The sequence below is a fragment of the Miniopterus schreibersii genome (genome assembly GCF_964146895.1).
Source record: "Miniopterus schreibersii genome assembly, chromosome: 1".
Lineage (NCBI taxonomy): Eukaryota > Metazoa > Chordata > Mammalia > Chiroptera > Miniopteridae > Miniopterus > Miniopterus schreibersii.
In genome coordinates this window covers 41555106-41582463 of record NC_138101.1, presented here as the reverse complement: position 1 = coordinate 41582463, position 27358 = coordinate 41555106, and the positions used below count along the sequence as shown (strand labels likewise).

Below are 27358 nucleotides of genomic sequence, written 5' to 3'. Positions count from 1 at the left end.
CTGACAGAAAATGAAAAGAACACTTCATACACACACAAACACACACACATCTGAGTGTCTGCCCAACAATTCTGGTTGCCTAATCTCTGGAACTATGCAGCAAAAGACAGTGGAAGTCAGCGAGCTAGACCATGAATTTTCCAGGCTGCGGTCTCAGAACCAGAGAGGACACTGGGCTCCTGGATCGCTCTTAGGCTCAAATGTCCAGGCAACTTCAAGAATCTGCTTCACTCACAGAAAGCGGGGAAAGCTGGGCTCCACGAGTCCCACATTTTGGAATGTCTTCTTCCAAAAGTTTTAAGTCCCCATCTGCTGCCTGGACTGCAAGACCTTCCAGGCAAGGGTGCTCAGACCTAGTCCCGTGTAGGTCCAGTTATGTGGAAACACCTGACTCAAAATTTTCTAGGTCTGCCCTTGGGACCCTCAACAAGCCATTCCATCTCCATTTCTCCCCTCACGGGCTCTCTTCCATCTTTGTGATGATTGCAACAAATGTGGGAAAGTATTTGATATATTCAAGATGCAGCCAAAGTGGGGGTTGGGTGAGGATAGGGGGAGAGTGTGGGACGTAACATTCCAGATACAAAAGGAGCCTATTTATTTCAACTTGGAACAAAAGCTTTTGCAAGCATCTTACTTAAAATAAAACTATAAAGTATTATTATTAAGGACAAAATAAAGCTGTGGAATAGCATGTATAGTGTGAAATCAATTCTATCATATTATAAAATATAAATACACAAAGTAACAGTGCTATAAATGACTTTTAGGTATGTAAATTCATAGACAATGGTCTGATACCAGTGACTACCTCTGGAAACAGGGGGAAAAGGCCCAATATTGAATATAACATCTAATTTTTACAGGAAAATTTTACCCTCCAACTCTTGCACTTCCTCAATTCAGTAACCTTAATCATGCCTTACTGTGCTTTTGTCCCGACCTCCTAATTCCCGCTTCCACTTATGTTTCTCCACACTTGTTAAATTTCTTACACTCTTCATCTATTGTCCTCCTAGACTGTGAAATTTCTTCCAGGACCAGTGGTTTTTCCCCATTAAATTAGTTATCCTCACAATCATCTCTATCTTCCTGTCCCTCACATTTCTTAGAGAGTTTAGTTTCCTTAGAGTTCTAAGGAAAAGCTACGTTTTATATACCCTACCTATACTGAATGTTTATTCTTTTATTAAGAATTATCATAATGCTAAAATGGATCTTTAAATGTTTATAATCCACAACTCAGAAGAGTATTAATGTTTCTATTAATAAATTAGCCCATTAGGAATGAGAAGTCCTCCACTGAAGTGGGGGAAAGAGAACAGTGAGACTTTTACAGAACTTACAAAATTTTCAGGATGGCAACTATTCTTGAAAAATAACAGTCCTGAACAATAATATTAGTTTTTTAATTTTTTTTATTAATTGCAGCACAGAGAAAGGAGGCAAAATATTTAAAGAAATGTATGTTTTTTTAGATAGGCTGTTGGTTTTACACCAAACGAAAGGAAAAACAGGTGTTAAGCTTTGGGTCTTCATTTCTTCTTCTTTCTCTCAGTGTAAGCTGAAAAATAAAAGTACCAATATAAGTATCATTTGTAAAATGGCATGTGTTTTTCCAATATATTTAAATGAATGCCAAATGGCTTAGAAAGTCTTTCTGCAATTTTCAGTTTTCACCAATGAAAATAATTCAAGCTTGCCCTAGGCTCATGGCAGCTGAATTCTTCTGCTGAGCTAGGGAAGAGGACCCCCCACTAAGTATTGTAAAGTCCTCTCTTTATCACTGGTGTCTTTATACTCCTCAGGCTTCAAAGTCACAGGCTTCCATCATCACTTCTCAGGATCATTTACTTAACACCTATTCCTTACCTACATTAATTATAAGCAAGGTGTCTTATCCAAGTAAGACCTCTAGGAAGAAAATCTTGCCATTTAAGACTAAAACGAACATTTGAAACAACCAAATTTGCAGAGATACGAACTTCTTCCTTGCATGAATGCACAATATGTAGGTATTATCATGTGGGCAAAGAGTAAGTTAAAGTCTAGTAGTGAAATAAGCATCATGCTCAGTTTGGAAAATATAAAAGGAATTTATGCTTAAAAATCATTGGACAGACTTCTGGTCAAGATGGTGGTGTAGATAAATGCAGCCCTCGAATCCTCCCACAACCACATCAGAATTACAACTAAACCACCAGCATTCAGAACCACCTGAAATCTGGCTGAACTGAAGTCCTACAACTAAAGAATTAAAGAAGAAGCCGCACAGGCTGGTAAGAGGTCTGGAGGTGCAGAACAGGCTGGTCTGACACCCAAGTGCTGTGTTTCTTTAATCAGGAGGGATACCTTGGCCATGGAGGTCTACATGAGGAGAAAGGGGCCCCATCCCCACACCAGAACCCTCAGCCGAGGGTTCCAGTGCAGAAAAGAGAAGTCCCCTTAACTTCAGGTTGTAAAAACCAGCAAGACTTTTTGGCTGAGAGACATCGATGCTGCTGGAGTCCCAGGTGTTCCTCTTAAAGAGCCATTGCACAGACTTACTAAGACTGACTCCCTCTAAGCTTCAGTGCTGGGGCAGCAGCTTGAAAGTACCCAGAGACATACAGGGAAGAGCTAAGTTGTCTGGCATCAGGGAAAGAACTGGGGAGCAGCCTTCTCCCACACAAAAGTGCTGGCAGACATCTTTGTTCCTTTGCTGAGATCTCCCTGCCACAGTGCTGACAGGCAGTCGCCACATATGAGTTTCCAACAACCCAGCTTAGACTGTTCACCCATCCCCGGTGACTTCCTGTGACCCCTCACCACCTAATTATCAGCCCCACCTGAGCTGTTTACAGTGGTATTTCCATTTGAATGGCAAGTCCTGGCTCAGGCTTCAGAGTCTTTTAAATTCTCTCAAAGAAGTAGCAGCTGGCCTCAGCATGCCCTATACCTCTTGATAAGAAGTGTCCTGCCTAAACTAGCAGCAGCCTGCCTTGGTTCACAGCTTGGCCTCTCCTGGGCACCTCCAAGCCCAATACAAGTACCAACCATCTGCAAATTACTCTGTAGCTCATTCTGGGTGGCTACAGGCAGGGCACAGGCCATAGCTGACTTTGTACCTCCCAGGAGCCCCAGAGACAGTGCACCCAGTAATTAGCTTCAGATCATGCCAGATTAAAACCCTACCACATCCACAAGTGACATACTTAAGGGGCAGACTCAGAGAGCACCAAAGTATCACTGAAGCAAGTCTTGATCCACAGGCATGCTCCTATAGCTCTTCCACTGTAGTTGCAACTGGTCTACACAACCCATTGGCCTGAGGGTCAATTCCTCCCAGTGATGCCAACAGCAATCAAGGCTCAGCTACAACAGGACAGTGCACACAACCCACACAGGTAAGCACCTCGAGTGCCCAGCTCAGGTGAATGGAGAGGCTAAGTCACTGGGCCCTACAGAGCACCTACTCCACAAGGTCATTCTACCAATTCACAGCAGCTCTACCTAATACATAGAAACAAACACAGGGAAGCAGCCAAAAGACAGAGACAAAGAAACATGCCACAAGTGAAAGAACAGAAGAAATCTTCATAAAACAAACTAAATGAAATAGAAGCAAGCAAACTACCAGATTTGGAGTTCAAAACAATGGTTATAAAGATGCTCAAGAAACTTAATGAGAACTTCAAGGAACTTAGTGAGAACATCAACAACATAAAAAAAAAAGTCAGAAATGAAGGATACACTAACTGGAATGAAGAATAATTTACAGAGAATCAACAGTAGACTAGAGGATGCTGAGAATCAAATCAGCGATTTGGAATATGAGGAAACAAAAATCACCCAATCAGAACAGCAAAAAGAAAAAGGAATCCAAAAATATAAAGATAGTGTAAGGAGCCTCTGAGACAATTTCAAGTATATCAACATTCAAATCATAGGGGTGCCAGAAGAAGAGAGGAAGCCAGAAATTGAAAACCTATTTGAAAAAATAATTACAGAAAACTTCCCCGACCTGGGGAAAGAAATAGACTTACAAGTTCAGGAAGTGCAGAGAGTCCCAAACAAGATGAACCCAAAGAGGCTCACAGCAAGACACACCATAATTAAAATGCCAAAGGTTAAAGACAAAGAGAGAATCTTTAGAGCAGCAAGAGAAAAGTAATTAGTTACTTACAAGGGAGCTCCCATAAGACTGTCAGCTGATTTCTCAACAGGAGCTTTGTTGGCCAGAAGGGAATGGCAAGAAATATTCAAAATGATGAAAACCAAGGACCTACAATCAAGATTACTCTACCCAGCAAAGCTATCATTTAGAATTGAAAGTCAGATAAAGTGCTTCACAGACAATATAAAACTGAAGGAGTTCATCACCACCCAACCTATATTACATGAAATGTTGAAGGGTCTTTTTTAAGAAGAAGAAGAAAAAGATAAAAAAATATAATCAATAAAATGACAATAAATACATATATATCAACAATTGAGTCTAAAAAACAAAACAAACAAACAAGGAATCTAATGAACAAAATAAACTGATGAATAAAATAGAACCAGAGCATGGAAACATGGAACAGACTGAAGAATCTCAGAGAGAAGAGGGTGGGGAGCAGGAAAAGAGTAACCAAAAAAGTTATATGCATATATATATAACCTATGGACACAGACAATAGGGTGGTGAAGGCCTGGGGTAGGGTGGGATTCCTGGTGGAGGGGGGTTGTGGGGGAGGAAGGACATCTGTAATATTCTCAATAAAGATTATTTTTAATGGTTGGACTACTTGTTTTAAAACATAAAGTTTATACTATTTTTTAATTTCCCCAAAAATATTACAACCAAAATGAATAAACCATGTTTACAGTCAAACACCTAAATTCTAAAGTGGACCTTTTTGTCCTAAGAAGAGAAATTCTATTAAATCTTAGCATGCCGACAGACTGGAAACTTAGTAGCACATTATTTACTATTAAGTAGGAGTTCACACAGCAGATCTCTCATATTCTCCAATAACATTAATTTGTTATTGAGCTAGTAGGTTGAACCTTGTGAAGTCATTGTCATTCAACTTGTTTTTAACCTACAAAAACATGAATTGTCCAGCCTAATACCTGAAGTAATCCACTGTGAATCATTGCTTAGTTGAATGGCTCTGTCTACTGTGTCACATTAGGTCAGAACAGGACAGTGATTAACTGTCAAGCTCTGGTTTGATTTTTTAATTGTGGCTTCACCTCTCACCAGCTGGGTGATCCTTGGGTAAACTACTTAGTCTATGCTTTGATCTGTGCTTTCATTTTCCCATCAGAAATATGGAAATAATAATGGAACTCAACTCAGGCAACTATTTTGAGGATTAAATAAGTTAATATATACAAGGACCTTAAAACAGTGATTGGCACTAGTCCATGTGGCTCTTAGCTCTTTTAATATTAACTATTATAATTAATTTTTTAAAGAAAATCCAGAATAGTTACCTGAGACGCTTGTGATTGTGTTGTTTTTAGGCTAAGACAGCTTGACTTGAAGCAACAAGTTTTGGACCCTGAATACAAAGAAATGACAGATTTAGGGGAAGTAGTAGTACCATTATTTGGATAAAAATGAACATTTATACATCCATTGATGACTACAAAGTAATTCTCCATGCTTCACATCCTTTAATTCCAGCTTAGCACTAGAATCTCTAGAAGGAAACTTACTGACACCCATTGTGCCCAAAAAACTAAAAACATTACTGTCAAGTCATAAGGAAAAATTTTAAATGACTCAGATATTTAAATTTAAACTTCCCCACTCCCTGTGAAATCAAGCACTCAGATTCCACCAAATCACAAACCAGAACTTTTAAAGAAAATGCTTAAATAAATTAAAGTTCTGGTTTAGTGATGCCTCTACCAGAAGATTTCAGAAATTCTGAATATATCTAACTGTATTCATAAATGACCCAACTTTGGAAACAGAACAAATACTGCAAACTTTTAATAATATACTTCAGTAGAGAAGATTTTTTTAAAAAGAGCTAATTTAAGTCATTTTTTCAGACAACTGTATGTAGAATAAGATTCCTGTCCCACATGTACTGAGTGTCCTTCAGATATACAGACCCCTGAGCCTTAGCCTTAACACTATATATATTAAAATAAAAACGACTCCAGCACCTCCTCAGAAAAGCAGGCCTCTTTGTCAGCAGCTGCGCAGCACTTCTGTAGAAAAGCTGAGAAATTATCCATAACAGTTTTCAGTTTTTCATCGGTTGCCTTGGGCTTGTGTTTCAACAGCTCCACAAGTAAACTGCATTTAAACGAAAACAAAGCAAAGCAAAACAGAGAAGAGAAGAGGTTACTCACACACAGGAAAACGGAGATGGTAAAGGCTGTAGAGCTGTCGCTTGATTCTCTAAGTCTCGGAGCCAGGCAGCTCTGAGCGTAGGCCCAGGCTCACCACTGTGGAGTTCAGCAGGCTCGTTTGCACAAGGAGGAGAAATCTGCCTTCCCAGGGCGGGTGGAAGGGCCAAACAACATCACCGATGTCAACTGTCAACATCTGTACTGTCAATAAATCTCTGTTCAGTTAAATCTCTGGAAAGGATTCTGTCATTGCATTCAGAAATTATTCAAATTTTGAAATTTATGCCATATGGAAGTTTACAGCAGTTTAAGAGCTAAAAGTGATCCTTAACAGCTTAATTCTCTTGGACTCCATTTAAAAGTTTCTAATCCAAGAAGCTATATATTTGGTCTTTGAAATTTGGCCCACTCAAAATGAATAGTGCGAGGCCACGGGAAACAAGACCATCCAAGCTCATGGGAGCTGGTGGTTCTCTCTCACTGACATCTGCACAGACAGTGAGAGTCTGTGAGCACAGTAAGTTTCGCAATAACCCTCTTAAGTCTGTGGCCACGGTCAGGACGCACCAGACACAACAACGTTACGTTGCACCTCTAACCCCTTGTAACAGCAGTAGGGAGTCAAGCTTCAGAACTCGCATTTCTAGACATTTTTCATCCAAATCCCATTCTCAAAAGTTACATCTTGGAGGTTTGCCTTGCCTGTGGGTTGCCATAGAACAAACTTAAAATAATCATTTATGCCTAGAAATAAGTTTTTCTAAGATTGCTGCTAACTAATTTGCTATCTGCACAAATGAACCAGTTAATTGTTCAGCTTTTTCTACTGGACCTGTGCTAAGATATTTTTCTACTGCGGCCTTTATCCACAGGATTATTCTGAATGATTTCTAGGCAAAATTATAATATAGTTTTGTTGTTGCATTTTTTTGTTTGTTTGACTAAGGAAACAAAAATCTGTCTGTTTTATTTTTGACACTTTTATCACCTTAACAAGGCCAATACTTAAATAATCTTTCCTAAGGAATTTAATCACTACTTCAGAAAAAGTTACCCACTCTATTGACAGTTCTCACTATCAAGATTACAAACATGCAGTAATGAAATGCTCCTCACGTTTGTTTCTGGACCTGTCGCGAAAACTCAGAAAGTGTGCATACATTTGCATGGAAGGTGAATGTATTAGTACGAAATACTTTGGGAACATAAGTTTCATCAAGTTCCAGAGAAGAAAAGCATGGCGGTCTGTTCTCCAATGACTCTGTGCAGCATTTGGTAACTCTGTTGCTCACTGGTGTCTTCTCATGTGCCAAGCACAACTCGTTCACGACTGAGGACAGCTGAAGTAGAGCAGAAACTCAAAAGAAGCATAATAAAAAGTTTTCCATGAACTACTACTTTCCAATGAACCAAAAGAAGTGCTGTATTTTCATTAGCAACAATGAATGGAAGGTTGATTTGAGGCAGTCATGTCCTTACTACAAACAATAAGGGGCTTTTAAAAGTCTTTTCCCTTTTAGATATGTCTACACTTGCAGAATAATTAATTTGAGAAAATAATTGATTAAAATAATTCCAAGTGAGTCCTAAGGTATGTTTTGGAGTGGGGACAAAGCGGTCTTATACTAATATTAAGGGAAAGACCCCCCAAAAAAGTAAAAAAAAATTTAAATGCCAGGATGAAACATTAAAAATTCATGGAATTTTTCCAAAACAACTTATCATCTTCAGGATCTTATCTCAGTCCTCATTCTGATGGTCAGGATAATGTCGGCAACCAAGTCCTGGCTGCCACTCACACACACATACACACACACACACAAATTTCACTCCTACTTCTGAAAGTTAACTGTAAATATCTCAAGGCAAAAATTCATCATTATTGACTTATTATATTTTAAAAGACCCACATTGTCTTCAGAACAAGCCGTCCTTTGTGATTCGGGAAGCTTACAACACTTTCTGCCCATGTTTGCTAGTTTGTGTGAGAGATCCACAAGGGTTGGAGTTGACAGATGCGGTAGTTTCTTTGTGTAACGAATCACCAGCCTATAATAAAATAGTCCATGTGTTTTCAGCCAGGCAAGAAACTATTTTTTCTATCATAGTAGGTGAAGCAAACAACAATTAGACAAAATCAATTACAATAACTTTCCAATTATAAAATTATCGCCATCTTTAGGTTGGTGGGGTGGAGTGGGGGAGAACTTGTCCTAAGCAACTAGTTAAGCCTAACGTTGAATTCCACCTGTGCTGTATAATCTTAGGGAAGTGACTTAACTTACTACAATTCAGTGACAATGTATTTATTAATTGCTTCTTTCTTTCTGTAAAATCTACTGAGAACTTAATATGCAGGGCTGGGCTGAAGTAGGTTTACAGTTGTGCATATGGAGAAGACATGCAGGTGATGATTATTACAATAGATTTGTTAACTCTGTGTTTAGCATACTCACAACTGTAAACTTACTCTTGCCCACCCATTAATCAAGCACTGTGCTAAATTTGAAAAATATGGATGAGTTTTCTCATCTATAAAATGGGAGGACATGTACCTGGCTCAATAGGGATGGGGCAAGGATTAACTTAAAAGACATAAGGTATGCCATCAACCTAGGATGATATCTAGCATGGAACAATCTTTCATTAAGAATTCCAGTTGAAAGTCAATGTGTGACTGTAATCTACTCAAGGGAAGAGACTTGTTCACTATTGTTACCTCTAGCACCCACCATTAGAAGAGTGCTGACATGTGTAAGTTGAACAGTAAGTATCTACCTAATGAGGTGTCCCTTCTTGTCTTTACCTCCACAGGAAAGGTTCTATTACATCAGGATACTAGTCTATCAACTTATATATTATAGCACTTCTTCAGCCACTGCTATTCAAATCCAACTATTTCCTACTCTGGAAAGCATTGCTTTCTTTTGTTTGTCCATAAACTATTCCTTAACCTTCAAAGGGCATCCTCAGTTCCTATATTCCAAGATTTAGTACTTTCCTTCCCATTCCATGAGGCTAATTTTTTTAAACTGCACTCAAATATAGGCCTCTTCAACCCATCGACTATTTTCTCTCTCATTCTCCGGTCTTTCTTGATGGAGAGGGATTAGAAATGCTGTATTTTCTTGTATAACAGCTGGTATATACATAAAGCCTTTAAAAATTAAAAACTGATCAAGAAAAAAATTAGTCAAAAACAAAATACTTACGCATTTTGGAAGCCATACCATCCAACTTTTTCAAAAATTTCACAATTTTTGTGCATTAATTCCTGTGGCTTATCCACAAGAGGCTGAAGTTCATCCAACTAAAAGATTAAAGAATTGTGTTTATAGGATTCCACCCGAGGACCAGGTGCAGGCTGTTTTTCACCCTTATAGGCAGAATGAGAGCCTTCTTCCTTTCTGTCCAAAGACATATAATTGAACCTTTGATGCCAAACGTGTTACAGTGCCTCCAAACTGCACAGAAGTGATTAAGAATATTCAGGCTCAGAGTGTGACTGCTGGTATTTGAGCCAGGTCATCTGACTCATCTTCTAGGGGTGGAACTTTACTTCCAATCACCAAGTTTTAGAAACGTCACCTCTCAGATGGAGATGAAGATGGTACACACCTCAGAGAATGCTCTTTAAAAACTACCTGAGCTAATGAAATTATGACAGTGCTTGGAACACAGTAAAAGCTCAGTAAACTACAGCTATGATTATAAGCAGTATTATTTTTAAGGCATCTCTTCAGTTGGATCCTGAGCTCTCTGAAATAAGAGCTTTTACCTTGGTCATGGGATCCAGCATGGTGCCTGGCAGATAGCAGTTTCTTGGTAGAGCAAAAAAGCTGGGAAACCACCACATATATTAAAAGTGCTAAATATCCTAAACCTGCTAACATCCCATTTTAGCATAGCAAAATATAATAGAAAATCCTCCAGAATAGATTTCCTCTCCTTACTTAGTTTCTTATAAAACCATTGCTAACCTTTCAAAAAGACTTGAAAATAATCTGAATAAATTGATTTCATAAACTTCCTTAAAATGTTAATTCTTGATACTTGATAAATCTTGAAATCAGGTTATTTTCTTCATATCTAGGTTACATCTGTTTTAATTAACATTTACATTTACTTTGTCTTATTTTGTTCTCAAGAGTGTAAAAATGAGGAAAGATACTGTCAAGATTTTGTGAAATTTGAGCTTGCTCTCCTCAAAGCCTTTTTTTCTAGACTATTCTAGGTTTTATTAACCATTCTATTGAGGCCATTTTTCCTAAAATGTTTAAGAGCACAAAATTGAAATTATCTCAAGAGAATGCCTCAATTGCATTATGTAACATTTTGCATTCTGGCATTATTTTTCTTTCTTATTATTGGAATTACCAGTCAAAGAGCTGCATTTCATGTTTCCTTTGTGAAACCTACCACTTTGGAATAGCATGCATCATCATCACCGGTGGCACAGCACTTCTCCAGTGTAGCTTCATATGCCTTGGCAAGTCTCAGTATCAATGAGACAGAATAGTCAGGATGCCTTCTTGAGAACTCATGCAAAAACCTAATTAAGATGAAAATAAAATAGACTTAGTTGAATAAAGAAGCAAGAAAAATGACCTAATAACCACAAGCATAACTCATATCCTGCTCAGCCAGGCGTGGCTCAGCAGTTGAGCGCCAACCTAGGATCCAGGCGATCAGGGTTCGATTCCCGGTCAGGGCACATGCCGGGGTTGCGGGCTCGATCCCCAGTTGAGGGTGTGCAGGAGGCAGCCAATCAAGACTCTCTCATCCTTGATGTTTCCATCTCTCTCTCTCCCTCTCCTTTCCTCTCTCTGAAATCAATAAAGATATATTTAAAAAATAAATAAATAACTCATATCCCAACGGTCTCAATTTGACTAAACCCATGCAAGTAAAGGTTGGTAGCTAAAGCCTAGGGGTTCAGAGTTAAGCTACCATCATTCAAATCCTTGCTCTAACACACTTATTTTACTATATCACCTTATGCAATTTATTAAAACTATCAGAACCTTAGTTTCCTTCTCTTTAGAATGGAGATAATAATAGGATCTATCTCATAAGGTGGATTGTGAGAAACACATGACATAATTTATGCATAACACACACTGGCACTTATTAAATGTTTAAGAAATGACTCCTGTTATTATGTATACTTTGTTTTATTTGGACTATATCTCAAAAAGATTCTGATAGATTGATGATAGATGGATGATAGATAGATGATAGACAGATAGATGATGATGATAGATAGATGATAGATAGATAGATAGATAGATGATATAGATAGATGATAGATAGATAGATAGATAGATAGATAGATAGATAGATAGATAGATAGATAGATAGATGATAGATAGATAGATATAGATAGATGATAGATAGATAGATAGATAGATAGATAGATAGATAGATAGATAGATAGATAGATAGATAGATAGATATAGATAGATATAGATAGATAGATATAGATAGATATAGATAGATGATAGGTGATAGATATTCTTAAATTTTTATTTTCCTCTCTGTATGAGTGAAATCTTGAAGGGTACATAATTTTATAAAATATTATTCAGTGCACAGAATACTATTGCAATCCAACAATAAAAATTCAAAGTTTATCACCATTTATCGATTTTACATAATCATTAATTTTATCATTTAATTGTACGCCACCTTGTCATGCTATTGAGCTTCTGGTCTTTACAAACAAATATAAAGCACCTGGTAGCAGACTCCATACTTCTGTTTATACCTCTGTGCTGCAGCCAGATACAGAGATAGACACGGAGATATAAAGATGGATGACACATATTCTCCCATATACGTCATGGTGAGTTCAAGAAATACTCTTTGAATGATTAAATAATATGTATATAATTTATGTATATACAAAATGTTTCTAGAGGTATTTCCAGAAATATCCCTAAGGGTAAGGAATGAGGGAGAGGGGAGTTAATGATAGAAACTTCTACTCATTACTTTGTACTGTTCTCTTTTGGGCAGGTATTATTTTTTACAATTTTTTAAAACTATTTTTTCCCAAAAACTTTTAAAGGCTCGGAGAGGGAAGGATAAACCAGCATTGTAGGTAACAATTGTAACCACTCCAAAGGAAAGCCTAGAACTGTTTCCTAAATCCTCAGACCATATAAAAGCTATGAAAGGGTCATTTTTTTATCCACTTACTTGTCCAGGAAGACATCTTTTGCCTCCATATAGTTTTTGCAACCGTCCTTATTTTCAACAAAATCAGTAGTTAATGGGACCAAGCTAGTAACCGAATTATCACCTGCCATCTCAGCAAGGCAGTGGGATTTTTCCAACACAGGCTTATTACAGCATTCTGCCAATTTACTGGAGATTGATGTTTGATTTTCACACATGTACTTGGCAAGATCCGCCTATAAGAAAGTTGACGAAAATTGTTCAACATAAATTGACATCACTATACTTCTTCTCCAAACATTTATTACGTTGGCAGAACATGTCCATTGTATACTAAGACCACATACATACCTACCTGCCTTCTACGAACATTTTCAGTCTGTGATTCTAAATCTAGAGTGTCAGATAGAACTACTAAAATACTTCCACTCGATTAAAAATTAGTCAGTAACATTTATTAATTTTATATTTCTACTGTTAAGGCATTTAAGTTTTTAAATTAAAATCCAGCATTAGGGGGCTGGGTAAAAAAGATGAAGGAATTAGGAGGTACAAATTTGGCCCTAGTCAGTTTTGCTCAGTGGTTAGAGCATCAGCCCAAGGACCGAGGGTCCCAGGTTCAGTACTGGCCAAGGGCAGTTCCTCGGATACAGGCTCAATCCCTGCCCCGCAGGGAATGTGCAGGAGGCAACCAAGGAATGCGTCTCTCATGTCAATGTTTCTCTCTCTCCTTTCCACTCTCTCTAAAAAGCAATGGAAAAAATATCCTTGGGTGAGGATTTAAAAAAAAAAAGAAGTACAAATTTGTAGTTACAGAATAGTCACAGAGAAGTAAATTACAGCACAGGGAATATAGGGAATAGTATCACAATGACTAGGTGTGGGAAACATCAGGGGGCCACTCTGTACTATAAGGTACATGATGTTCTAACTACTCTGTTGTACATCTGAAATTAATATAGAATAATAAATTTAAATGAGAAATGAAAATTATATATATATATAAATTATTGTTTTTCCAAATATTCCTCAACATTAAGTACAGGCATTTTGAAACCAAATAACTAAATAAAATTGAGGGATTTGGGGAAAATTAGTCAAGAATCGTAGTCACAGGCCCTACTTACCCATGTAAAATATCTGCCTTAAATTTTCCAGAAAGTGTTCTGAGAGATGAAGATTGTGATATTTGGTCATATATTTACATTTTGGGGAAAGAGATGGCATGCTAAATATTCATATATTAAGGGAGAATATACAGAGAAAAAATACATAATTTCTAAAGTTCTCTTCAGATACCAGCTCTTCTCCAACTCTACCCACATCCCAAAAAATCTTAGAAGTCTACCTTTGCAGCTGTCCTACTTCAGTTTAATCCTTTATTCTCAGTTAGAATGTGACTGAAAGGCACTACAAACTAGTGAATGTATTTATTATATCATTTTGTGAGTGGGATAGGCAGGTTTATTAAAAATAAATAATGTACCACAATTTAGCATATTAGACATAGAAGACAATTTCAATGCACTGTCAGCTGTCACCAATTATACGAAACAAATTCATTGTACCAAGTACAAAATGTTACTAAAGCAAAGTTACCAGAGAGAATACTGAAGATTACTTACCCTGTCATCTGCACATCCAAGCAGGTCACTTTGGCAGCATTCCTTGTGGGTTTTGGTAAGATCTGTCACCAATTTGGAAACCGTCATAAAGTCAGCACAGGAAAATTTCTGGCTCAGGCGAACTAAGAACCTAAAAAGAAAATTTCCCCATCACAATTTATTAACATGCAATATTTTATATGAAAGCACTAGAAAAATACTACTTATAACACAAAAATTCAGGACAAAGTGAAATATAGAAATAATTTGTAAAATTCATTAGTTCTTATTTTAGTGGTAGTTCTGAACCAAATTATCTCAGGGCAAAATGTTTTCTTAGGGCAGAATTAGCCATTGTAAGAGTGTGTGGCAAATAGAAAGTCAGCAATTCATAAAATCAGAACTCAAAGAGGGATGCTGAAAGAGGTGACACCTGAGAAGCATCCCGTTTGGAGCCCATTTCCAACTCCCAGATCTGACTTTATTGCTTATTAGCGTGTGAGCCTGGGCAAGTTACTTAGACCCTCCGAGCTTCAGCCCTGCAGAGTCACAACAACATGCAACATCAAAGGGCATGGTGAGAATTAAATTACTTGATGTATATGAAAGCATTTTATAAACTGGAAAGGGCCATACAAACTCCAGTTATCTTTTTTTACCAACTAAATAGACTTCTTCCTGATTTCTGAAGGACTCTGGAAAAAGAAATTTCACACCTTTTGCAAATTACAGAATTTAACATATTTTTACCAAGAAATTAATCCAGCACAGTCTCTTAGCCTGATGACAAGATGTAAAAGGCTAATATCCACGGGCCTTCACAAATCATTTCAGAGTTGCCTAAATCTGATAAAAGATACTTCTTCCCCAAAACCAGTCACAGCCTGTCTAAATGTGCATTATTTGACATTGGGGTTTTGTTTAATTATTTCTTTGATTTTGTTGTGTAGATGATAAAGGTGACAGGCAAAGATAGTTCACATGATGGTTTCTAGAAACCTTGCAAAATGTCTATTATTTTCATTTTATCCTCTGTTCATGTTGATTCACTGTTGATTAGCAAGTGAGGGAATTGGGATTGGGGTGGGGCTTCTTGGCTCAGATGTTGAAGGATACTCCTAGAACCAGCGAAGTTATATAAAAATAGAGGCCCAGGCAAACACAGAAATTAAGAATAGAACTGAATGTATGAGAAAATGAGAAGTGACCTTGATGGCTGAATTTAATTACCAGAACATAAAAAACAAGCAGACGGTTTCAGATAATTGCAGGGGGGTGGAGAGATAAAATAAAATAACAGACCCTGACTACAACTGCATAAAAATTGTGGACCATTAGAATAAGATCCCTAGTCTTCATAAATAAATTGGAGTTTAAATACCTGTTTTAGAATGCCAAAAAAGATAGCCTTTAATATTTTTACTACTCTGAAAAAATATGATTAAAAAATGACAAATTGTCATTTATACTCTTTTTCACTTCTGTTAAGTTTCTATCTTTTAGACAACAAAAAAAGTGTATGTGAAAGCACTGTGTAAAAACTCATAGAAATGTACAGTCATGTCAACTAAGCCATCATCTTTTACATCATTAAAAGTACAAAATCAAAGTTAAAATACCATTCTCTCAAAGCACTTTCTCCACCAGCTTGGAGAATGGAGCACTTGAAATTCTCTCTGGAAGCTGCAGACAGTACATTTTTCTTTGTGGCACTAATCTGCAAAAGGAAATAATTTGGAAGACATTTTTTAAAATTCTACAAAAAGAGCAAAAAGAGAGAAAGAACTCATGGACACAGACAACAGTGTGGTGATTAGGGGGCCTAGGAGAGTAGATGAAGGTGGAAGAGGAGATGGGGGAAAAATGGTGATGAAAAAAGTTAGAAAAAATATTCTATATGAAACACCCCTTCATAAGTTCAGATGAAACTATGACAAATTAAAATTTAAAGATATACTGTACACCTAATTTCCAAATACTCACTATTGGCAAATAATTATTTTGCTATGTATTTAGAGGAAAACTCAGCCTGGTCGTAGTGGAAGCCCCCAGGCAGTGTAGAACCAGCATGTGGGCATTGCCGGGAAAGGGGAGCTGGAGGGAAAGGTAGAAGAACGGACTACACTAATATCCCAGGGAATATAATCCTACTGACTTCTTAATTTTGCATAATTTCATTTCAATCCCTCCTTCACCAGCTCTCACATCAATAAACTCCCTAGAAAAGATGACCAGTACGTAATAAATATTTATGGAATGAATGAATAAACCCAGGCTTCTAGATGCAGTGAACTTCTCACTTTGAATTCCCTCCCCAACAGGAAAGGCTCATGAAAAGGTAAACAAAACCTGTGGCCCTTTGCTGTGCAATTTTACAAACGAGTTTCTGTATTTCATACAAAAAGAGGAGGGATATTTAGATACATACACAGTGACTCCCTCTATCAGATCCATGGGGCAGAACTTAGAGGGGGAATGACGATGTCATGGGCCTTCCAAGGGGGTGAAAATCTTTGGGTTGGATGAGAGTAAGGAAGGCTTTTTTCACCAGCTAAAGAAGTTTGTATCAGAGACTTAGGTTCCCTACACCGAGCCCCAGATCTGAGGCTGGAGTCTGAACTGGTTCTCGTCTTCCTCTGCTGGGACATACCTTTGGTCCCAGGCAGGCAACTTTATCAGCAGCTTCACAGCATTTTGTTAAATCTCCTATAAATTCTTGAGCATAGTAAAGGAGCTCTGGGCCATAAAAGTAAGGATTTCTTCTGGCAACTTCATATAAGGATCTAAATTTTTAAAAAGAAGAATAGGCAGTCATTTTTCTGTAGCAGACAGTATCACAGGAACAATAATTATCAACGATTTCCCTAGAAACTCAAAAGCCCATAGACATCTAACTTACCAATTAAACTCAATTTGCACCTGATGACGTCTTTGTCATTTTTTAATTCAATGAAAAGATTAAACTTACATATATGTATAAAGTATATACACACATATAAAATAGTTAAATATTGGTGATATAAGGTTATTGACTAAAATGAAATTAATTCTGACAATAAACATATATATTTGTAATATTTTTTTTCTTGTTCACTATCAAATACTTTTATTTTTGTTTAAAATATTGTAATTTTTTTTAAATATATTTTTATTGAGTTTTATAGAGAGAGGAAGGAGAAGGGTTAGAGAGAAACATCAAATTGACTGCCTCCTGCATGCCTACCACTTGGGGATGGAGCCTGTAACCCAGGCATATGCCCTGATTGGGAATCAAACTGGTGACCTCTTGGTTCATGGGTCCACATTCAACCACTCAGCCACACCAGCTGGGCCATAATATTTTAATACATGTCAGTGTTTTTCATGCAGGTCATATCCTCTTTCAATTAATTCCAACAGATAACTGGTCAAATCTTTTATTGTGTTAAGTTTTATAGTATCAAATATTACTTCTTTGAAAACTGTCATTAGAACAAAAGTCTCTAAGTCTTAATGTGGAAAATATTTTTGTTATAGTAATTCTAGTTGAGTCTTGGCCTATCTCATAATTTTTTATTTTGAAGCATAAAGACTTGATTACTTACTTTTCCAGAAACTTCTGTTCACTTTTCTGAACGGCAGTGCACATTGCATCGGGCTCTGGTATCACAATTATAGGGAAGTATATCTTATCATCTTTGTGTCTTAGGAAGCACTCGTTTATCTCCGGCTCTTGTTTCTCGCAGCAGTCAGCCATGTCCCCATAGGAGGCACGAAGAGATGCGACTGAACACAGTTTATATGCAAAAGTGGTGTGCTAAACGGGGGACAGGGGGCTTCAGATGGCTGGGCAATATTTTATTTTCTTTATACCCAAAGAACAGTATTTAAAATGTAACACACCAGCATACCTTGGTGAGGAAATCATATAAAAATCTCCTTTTTTTCTCAGGTTTAGAGAGTTTCCCTTGATTTGATCATCTATGTGTACTTTTAAAAGAAGTAACTGTAACACTGTTATTTACAGTGGATAAAATAGAAGAGCAAAATGACAGTCAGTGACTTAAAGAATGAATGGCACCCCAATTTTCACCTGAGGAATCAAGGAAAAAATACTCCTCTAAGCAGGTGAATTCACATTAGAGAAGAAAGTGTTACGATAGTTTCTCATTTGACCTACTCCTTTGTGAGAGATCCAACTTTTCAGTAGATACCATTTAAAGACTCAGAAGTAACACAATTCACTATATATTAATTATTATTGCATTAAAATGTAGAACTTTTTATTCTAGAAACATTTGCTTCAAAGCACATTCCATTAAATGAATTCTTTCCATCCCCATTAACTTCTATTATGAAAACAACTGTAACACCAGGGAAAATATACTGCTCAAGACAAAATGTATTAATTTTCAAAAAATACATTTAAAAAAAATTCATATTTAGAACCATAATATTTTGTGAAGTTAAAGTACTAATCCTGATTTAAGGGAAAGAGACATATAAAGAGAAGTAAAAGGAGAAAAGGCTTCATGATAAATAAAAATGGACTTGCCACCTAGAAAAGTATATATAGATTGAGTGATGAGAGAAACATTCACCTCCACTTGTATTGAAGGCTTATCTGGAAATAAGAAAAGCTCAGCTTCCTTTAACACATATGAATGCCCTAATATGTTATTTCAGGTAAAAGTGTGAATATTCCTAAAATGAGGAATATATAGCTGTAGTATTATTTTACCCAGATAACAAAATTATCGTGGAAATCAGCTGAGTGCTTTCTGAAGATTAAAAAAACATGCTGTCACTATCAGCATCTATGAAAACAAATCAAACTTTAGATTTAAAAGAGACTTTTACAAATGACAAATTTCCATTTAAATACACTTTGACCATTGTGTGTGGTCTCAATAAAGAAATGCTTTAAAACTGTGGGCATAGCTAGAATGTCTCTATCACTGAAGAAACAATGGCTCTACCCATTTGTGAGTGTTGCTTACAAATATGGTCATTTAGAAATAACTGAGAAAGCCAAAATGGGATGTCTTCCCTTTTTAATGCCTAGAATAACTTAAAATTAGGAGAAATAACATTGAAAATTACAATGTGGCTTCCAGTCAAGATGGCAGCATAGCTTAACATGGTATTCACTGCCTCCCACAACCACATCAAATTTTCAACTAAAATACAGAATCACCATCATTCAGAACCACCTGAAATCTAGCTGAATGGAAATCCTACAAATAGGGAATTAAAGAAGAAGCACATGGAGACCTGTAGGAGGGGCAGAGGCACCGGGCAGAATGGCAAAACTGGCTGGACCCACACCCATGTGTGGTGGTTTAAAGCTGGGGGGGATATCTCAGTTGATGGAGGTTTCCTAGAGGAGCAATGAGTCCCAGCCCCACACCAGGACCCCCAGCCCAGGGTTCCAGTGCCAGGAAGAGAAGTCCCCACAACCTTGGGCTGTGAAAACAAGCGGGGATTGAGGCTGAGGGAGGCTGAGGCTGCTGGAGCCCCAAGCAGCTCCTCTTTAAGGGCTCACCCACAATTTACTCAGATTCACTCCCTCTAAGTTCCAGTGCTGGGCAGCAGCTTGAAAAGAACCTGAGACATTTAGGGAGAAACTAATTTGCCTGGAATCAGGGAGGGAGCTGGAAGGGGAGCCTTCTCCCAGACAGAAGTGCTGGTAGAGGCCATTGCTCCTTTGATGAGCCCCCCCCACACACACACACACACACACAGAACTGTCAGGCAGGAGCCAAACCTGAACCTCCATTAACCTGGCTCATACTTTTTAACCTGGCTCTGCCATGGTGATTCCCTGAGACCTTGCTCTTCCCTACTTGTAGGTTCATCCAACCATTTCCAGTGGCTTTTCCATACTACTGGTCTCTCTTGCCTTATGCTTCAGACTTTCCTAAAATCTCTCATACAAGCAGCAGCTGGCCTCAGCATGCGACATACCTCTCTATAAGTGGCCCCAGGCCTGGCATTAGGGGCAGCCCTCCTTGGTTCATAGCTTGGCCTCTCCAAGCCCAACACAAGTACCAGCCATCTGAAGATTGCTGTGTAGCTCATGCTGGGTGGTCCTGGGTAGGGCAGAAGCTGACTTTGTACCTCCCAGGAGGCCCCAGAACAATGCACCCGGTGGTCAGGTTCAGACCATGTCAGATCACAACCCTATGACATCCATGAGTAACACACTCAAGGGGCAGACTCAGTGAGCACTAAAGTATCACTGAAGCAAATCCTGCTCCATAGGGGTGTCTCCTGCACAGCAGCTCTTCTGAAGTTGCAGAGGGTCCTCACAGCAGATTGGCTTGGGGATCATTTCTTCCTTGTGATGCCAACAGCAATCAAGGCTCCACTGCAACAGGTCAATGTGCACAACCCACACAGGGGAGCACCTAGAGTGCCCAGCTCAGGCAAATGGGCCCTACAGGACACCTACTCCACAAGGTCATTCTACCAATTCCAGGAGACACAGCAGCTCTACCTAATACATAGAAACAAACACAGGGAAGCAGCCAAAAGGCAGAGACAAAGAAACATGCCACAAGTGAAAGAAGAGAGAAAATCTCCAGAAAAAGAACTAAATGAAATGAAAGCGAGCAAATCACTAAATATAGAGTTCAAAACAATGGTTATAAGGGTGCTCAAAGAACTTAATGAAAATTTCAAGAGACTTAGTGAGAATTTCAAGGAAATTAGTGAGAACATTAATGACTTAAAAAAGAACCAGCCAGAAATGAAGCATACACTAACTGGAATGAAGAATAATTTACAGAGAATCAACAATAAAGTAAATGACGCTGAAAATCAAAACAGCGATTTGGAACATGAGGAAGCAAAAAAACATCCAATCAGAACAGCAAAAAGAAAAAAGAATCCAAAAATATAAAGATAGTGTAAGGAACCTCTGGGACAACTTCAAGCGTATCAACATTCAAATCATAGGGGTGCCAGAAGAACAGAGGGAGCCAGGAATTGAAAACCTATTTGAAAAAATAATTACAGAAAACTTCCTCTACCTGGTGAAAGAAATAGACTTACAAGTTCAGGAAGTGCAGAGAGTCCCAAACAAGATGAACCCAAAGAGGCCCACAGCAAGACACATCATAATTAAAATGACAAAAGTTAAAGACAAAGAGAGAATCTTAAAAGCAGCAAGAGAAAAATAGTTAGTTACCTACAAGGGAGCCCCCATATGACTGTCAGCTGATTTCTCAACAGAAACTTTGCAGGCCAAAAGGAAGTGGCAAGAAATACTCAAAATGATGAAAACCAAGTACCTATAACCAAGATTACTCTACCCAGCAAAGCTATCATTTAGAATTGAAGGTCAGATAAAAAGCTTCACAGACAAAAAAAAGCTAAAGAGTTCATCACCACCAAACCAGTATTACATGAAATGTTGAAGGGTCTTTTTTAAGAAGAAGCTAATGAACAAAATAAACTAATGAACAAAATAGAGCCAGAGACATTGAAGCATACAACAGACTGATGTATTTCAGAGGAAATGGTGGGGTGGGAGGTGGGAAGAGATTAACCAAAGAACTTACATGCATATATGCATAACACATGGACGAAGAAAATAGTGCAATGAAGACCTGGGGAGGATGGGGGAAGCAGAGTGGAAGGGGTCAATGGGGGGGGGAAAGAGGGGTATGTGTAATACTTTCAACAATAAAGATAAATTTAAAGACGAAAACAAAATCTCAATGTACTTACAAATAAGTTGCAAACATTTTCAGCTAACTGGTCATGAGCACATCCTTTTGCAAAATCAGTTATTTCATTTGTCAGTTTTAAAATCTCGTCTAATGTGGACTTCCGGAGAATCTGAGAAAAGGCAACCAGCATGCTGAAACACAGGACAGAGAAAAATGTAGTATAATAAAACTTTAATATAAAGTAGGTTGCTCTGCTAGAGAACAAATTGTGTTATCAGTATATGTTCTATAGTATTTTATGCATCTTACTATTATCCAGAAAGACTATTCACATTAGCAATTATCTGAGGCCTAACCAGGCATATGTGGTTTTCTAAGCAAAGAGGATATGTATTTCCACCATGTTTAAATACATATGTGTGCATGTGAGTAGATGCTCACATACAAAGCAAACAAGCAACATGCATTCTAAATAGATCTAATTGTTAAGATGAGGGGCATTACATAGGCCCTGGGACTATTTAAAACAAAAAACAAAAATCACACACACATCTCAATTAATCAGGCTATAAAATGAAATTGACCTTGAAAAAATAAACTATTTTCTCGTTCTTTACTAGATTAAAATAAATTAAAATGTTCTCCAGAAACCACATATCTATTTGCTAGGTAAAGGAACTTGAGTGTGTACTGGGAAAGGAAGCATATTTTAAAGTCTTTCCCCTCAATCAGGGTTATGTAAGATCCTGGAGCTACTACACTTTCCCATACAGTAACACAGTAGCCATCAGCCACTTGTGACTATAGTTAAATTAATTAAAATTAAATATAATTTAACATTTTGATCCTCAGTTGCACTTGCTGTGTTTAAAGTACTGAACAAGGGAAACAAGCTGGAGGCATAGGTAACAGCTGTACCCGCCGCCTCCCGCAACCACATCAAAATCACAACTAAAATACAGAACTGCCATCACTCAGAGCCTCCTGGAATCTAGCTGAACAGAAGCCCCACAACCAGGGAGCTGAAGGAACATCGAGACCGGGAGGAGGGGCGGAGACTCGGGCGGGGCAGGGCTGGGTCCCGGAGATGTGGCCAGGGGCCCACACCCAGTACCACATTTGAAATCCGGGAGGGAATCTCGGTGGCAGAGGTATCCTGGAGGAATGAGGGGTCCCAGCCCCACAGCGGGCCCTCAGCCCAGGGCTCCAGGGCCGGAAAGAGATGCTCCCACAACTCCGGGCTGTGAACCCAGCGGGGACTGTCCCTGAGGGTCGCGGAGGCCGCGGGAGCCCCAGCAGCTCCTCTAAAGGGCCCGGCACGGACTCACTCGGACGCTCCCTCTGAGCCCAGCGCCGGGCAGCAGCCTGAAAGGACCCGGGACACTCGGGGGAACTAACCTGCCTGAGATCCGGGCGAGAGCTGGAGGGGCGGCTTCCTCCCAGGCAGAAGGGCTGGCGGAGGCCATGGCTCCTGTGGCGAGTCCTCCCCGCACAGCCGGCAGGCAGGCGCCATGTTTGAATCGCCAGCACCTGACTCCCACCTTCAGCCCCGCCCCGGGATTCCCGGAGGCCCCGCCCCTCCCCACCTGCAGCTCATCCAGGCCATTTCCAGGGGCTTTTCTGTATAAGTGGCCTCTCGAGCCTCATGCTTAGGACTTTCCTAGAATCTCTCAAACAAGCAGCAGCGGGCCCTATATGGCTTGATAAGCGGCCCCAGGCCTGGCACTAGCGGCAGCTGCATTGGCTCATAGCTGGGCCTCACAGCTCTTTGGCCTGGGGGTCAATTCCTCCCAGTGACACCAACAGCAACCAAGGCTCAACTACAACAGGACAGTGCACACAGCCCACACAGGGGAGCACCTAGAAGGCCCAGCTCAGGGGACTGGGGAGGCTGAGCCACTGGACCCTACAGGACACCTACTACACAAAGCCACTCTACAAATTCCAGGAGACATAGCAGCTCTACCTAATACATAGAAACAAACGCCTGGAAGCAGCAAAATGTGGAGGCAAAGAAACAGGTCACAAAGGAAAGAACAGAAGAAATCTCTAGAAGAGGAACTAAATGAAATAGATCCAAGCAAGCTTACAGATACAGAGTTCAGAATTTTGTTTATAAGGATGTTTAAGCAGACTATTGGGGAAATAACTGAGAAAATCGATAACATAATAAAGTACCAATTTGAAATGAAGGCTACACGAACTGAAATGAAGAATAATTTACAGGGAATCAACAGTAGAGTAGAGGACTCTTAGAATCAAATCAGCAATTTGGAACATGAGGAAACAAAAAACACCCAACCAGAAGAGCAAAAAGAAAAAAGAATCCAGAAATATGAAAATAGTATAAGGAGCCTCTGGGACAACTTCAAGTGGCCCAACATTTGTATTATTGGGGTGCCAGAAGGGAAAGGAAGAGAGCAAGAAGTTGAAAACCTATTTGAAAAAATAATTACAGAAACTTCCCCTACCTGGGGAAAGAAATAGACTTACAAGTCCAGGAAGCGCAGAGGGTCCAAAACAAGAGGAACCCAAAGAGGCCCACAGCAAGACACATCATAATTAAAATGCCAAAGGTTAAAGACAAAGAGAGAATCTTAAAAGCAGCAAGAGAAAAGCAATTAGTTACCTACAAGGGAGCACCCATACGACTGTCAGCTGATTTCTCAACAGAAACTTTGCAGGCCAGAAGGGAGTGGCAACAAATATTCAAATGATGAAAAGCAAGAACCTACAACCAAGATTGCTCTACCCAGCAAAGCTATCATTTAGAATTGAAGGTCAAATAAAGAGCTTCACAGACAAGGAAAAGCTAAAGGAGTTCATCACCACCAGACCAGCACTACAGGAAATGTTGAAGGGTCTTCTTTAAGAAGAAGCTAATGAACAGAAGAATCTGATGAACTAAATAGATCCAGAGACATTGACGCATGCAACAGACGATCATATTTCAGAGGAAAGAGGGAAGGGGGGTGGAGGGTGGGAAGAGATTAACCAAAGAAGTTATAAGCATATATGCATAACCCATGGACACAGTCCATAATGGGGTGAAGGACTGGAGAGGGGATGGGAGTGAGGTGGAAGGGATCAATTGGGGGGAAAAAATGGGACAGCTGTAATACTTTCAACAATAAAGATAAATTTAAAAAAATAAAAATAACCAAGCTGTTAGAAACTCTGAATTTGCCTTCTCAGTATTTCACTTACAGGCCCTTGAAATGCTCTTCTCCCAGATCCTTGTACCGATGACCAAGCTGACTATTGGCTGGGGAGGAAAAAGATTTGTTTAAATACCAAAGAAAACAACTGGCTGTGATATTACTGTTTATGTTTCTTTCCATTTGACTTAGGTATTCATTTGCTCCAAACTATTGGGCTCTGATTCCTTCAGAAAATCTTAGCTCTGTTTATAAGATTAGCAACACAGGATTTGCTGTTGTTTTAGTGCATCAAGGTGCAGTGTACAGGGCTTTGAGAATTTGGAGTTATGAATTCCATCTTCAACGATATTCTGTAAAGTTTAAGTCACTCTATGTTCCTTCATGTGTAAAAGGAAATTACAGTTACTAAAGAATCCTCACCTTTTTTTTTTTTCACTTATGATGTTAGAAATATAACTTCTTAAGGCTTCACAAATACAAAATATCATCACAGAACTTAATGCTAAAGGACAACTTACTTCTTTAAAGATGCTGGGTTTACTGAAACTTTCTTTTACTAGGAAAACAAAATAAATTTGAACAATAGAAAACTAGAATTCTTACGTGCATCTCGACGAAACAGGCCCCTGGAGGAAGCAGAGCTGAAAAGAAAGAGAACACAGATGAAAGTTACCCCCTTCATGGTGCCAAAGGCTTGTGGGGTGGAAAACAAAGATAGGATGAATGGAGAGAAATTAGCACTAATATACTTCTTTCACCAATCATTGTAGATTATTAACTAGACTCATCTTTGCATTTTAACAGCTCTCAACTGATTATAAAATTCTTAATGTTCTTGCCAAAAAATTGTTTAACTAAATCCCTTGCGTATGTTTGCCATCTGGAACTGTTTTCCTCACAACACCTGTCAATTCATTAAAGTTATGTAAAACATCTTGTCAAATTTTACCTAAGAGTTTAAACAATCTGTACCTACCAGGTGGGGCAAACGTAGGTTTACACAGATGTGTGTTCAGAAAACACAGAGTTATCTCTTATATTATTATTTACTAATTGTTGTATTATATTCTTTTTTTATCTTTACTCTTCAAAGTATTACATATGTCCCTCTTTTTCCCCCTTTGACCCCTTCCACCTCTCCCCTACCCCACACAGGCCTATGGCACTATAATCTGTGTCCCTGGGTTATGCATATATGCATATAATTCTTTGATTAATCTCTTCCTATGCCCCACCCTCCCCCTGAGATTCATCATTCTGTTTCATGCTCCCATGTCTCTGAATCAATTTTGTTTTCAGTTTATTTTGTTTATTATATTCCACATATAAGTGAAATAAAGTCATACTTGTCTTCCTCTGACAGGCTTATTTCCCTTAGCATATTACCCTCCACATTCCTCCATATTCTCTCAAACGGTACAAGATCCTTGTTTTTTACAGCTGCATAGTATTCCATGGTGTGAATGTCCCACAGCTTTTTTGTCCACTCATCTACTGATGGGCACTTGGGCTGTTTCCAGATCTTAGCTATTATAAATAATGCTGCTATGAACATAGGGGGGCTTATATTCTTTCTGATTGGTGTTTTGGGTTCTTAGGATATATTCCTAGAAGTGGGATCACTGGGTTAAATAGCAGTTCTATCTTTAATCTTTTGAGGAAACTCCACACTGTTTTCCATAGTGGCTGCCCCAGTCTGCATTCCCACCAGCAGTGTACTAGGGCTCCCCTTTCTCCACACCCTTGCCAGCACTTGTTTGTGGATTTATTGATGGCAGCCATTCTAGCAAGTCTGATGCGGTACCTCAAAATCCTAGAAGAAAACATAGGAACCAAAGTATCAGGCATCTCACATAGCAGAATTTTAAACGATACATCGCCTAGGGCAAGAAAAACAAAGGAAAAAACAAATGGTACTACATCAAACTAAAAAGTTTCTACACAGCAAAAGAAACCATCATCAAAATGAAAAGGGAACCCACTGTATGGGAGATTATATTTGCCAAGGATACATCTGATAAAAGGTCAATTTCCAAAATATATAAAGTGCACATACAACTCAACAAAAGGAAGACAAGCAATTCAATTAAAAAATGGGCAAAGGACCTAAATAGACACTTCTCCAAAGAGGACATGCAGATGGCCCAGAGACATATGAAAGAATGCTCAGCATCATTAATTATCAGAGAGATGCAAATTAAAACAACAATAAGTTATTGCATTATTTTCCATAACAGCAACTGTAAATCTACTTCTGCCCCACCCCGTATTATTCACTACCATGTTATTTGTGTGTGATTTACCATTTGAACATTTTGGTTTTTTAATATTTGCAAAAATTTAGCCAAACCAGTGACTTAGCATGGAAACAAGACATGCTTAAAGAGCTAAGCTCTGAACTGTGTAGACTACTATTTCCAAA

General features: G+C 38.6%; 1 protein-coding gene across 1 annotated transcript; it reads right to left on the bottom strand.

The window, feature by feature from the left end:
• Positions 1-1538: 1538 nt before the first annotated feature.
• Positions 1539-25664, bottom strand: LOC308563995 (albumin-like). The gene is made up of 15 exons (XM_081151709.1): positions 25540-25664; positions 24983-25040; positions 21834-21966; positions 17705-17916; positions 16771-16903; positions 15740-15837; positions 14142-14271; positions 12538-12752; positions 10756-10888; positions 9549-9646; positions 8247-8385; positions 7453-7676; positions 6148-6280; positions 5464-5531; positions 1539-1564 (listed from the first exon to the last, which is right to left on the bottom strand). Exons 1-14 carry the CDS (start codon positions 25616-25618, stop codon positions 5490-5492), a joined length of 1827 nt encoding a protein of 608 aa, XP_081007835.1. The 5' UTR covers positions 25619-25664; the 3' UTR covers positions 1539-1564; positions 5464-5489.
• Between the last annotated feature and the right edge of the window lie 1694 nt (positions 25665-27358).

Coding starts and splice junctions, on each gene's coding strand:
- LOC308563995 (XM_081151709.1), bottom strand. CDS start 25,618: ATGAAGGGGGTAACTTTCATCTGTGTTCTCTTTCTTTTCAGCTCTGCT. Junction 17,917..21,833: donor AAAATGTTTGCAACTTATTT/GTAAGTACATTG, acceptor TCCCCCGTTTAG/CACACCACTTTTGCATATAA. Junction 9,647..10,755: donor ATGCATGCTATTCCAAAGTG/GTAGGTTTCACA, acceptor TTAATCTTTTAG/TTGGATGAACTTCAGCCTCT.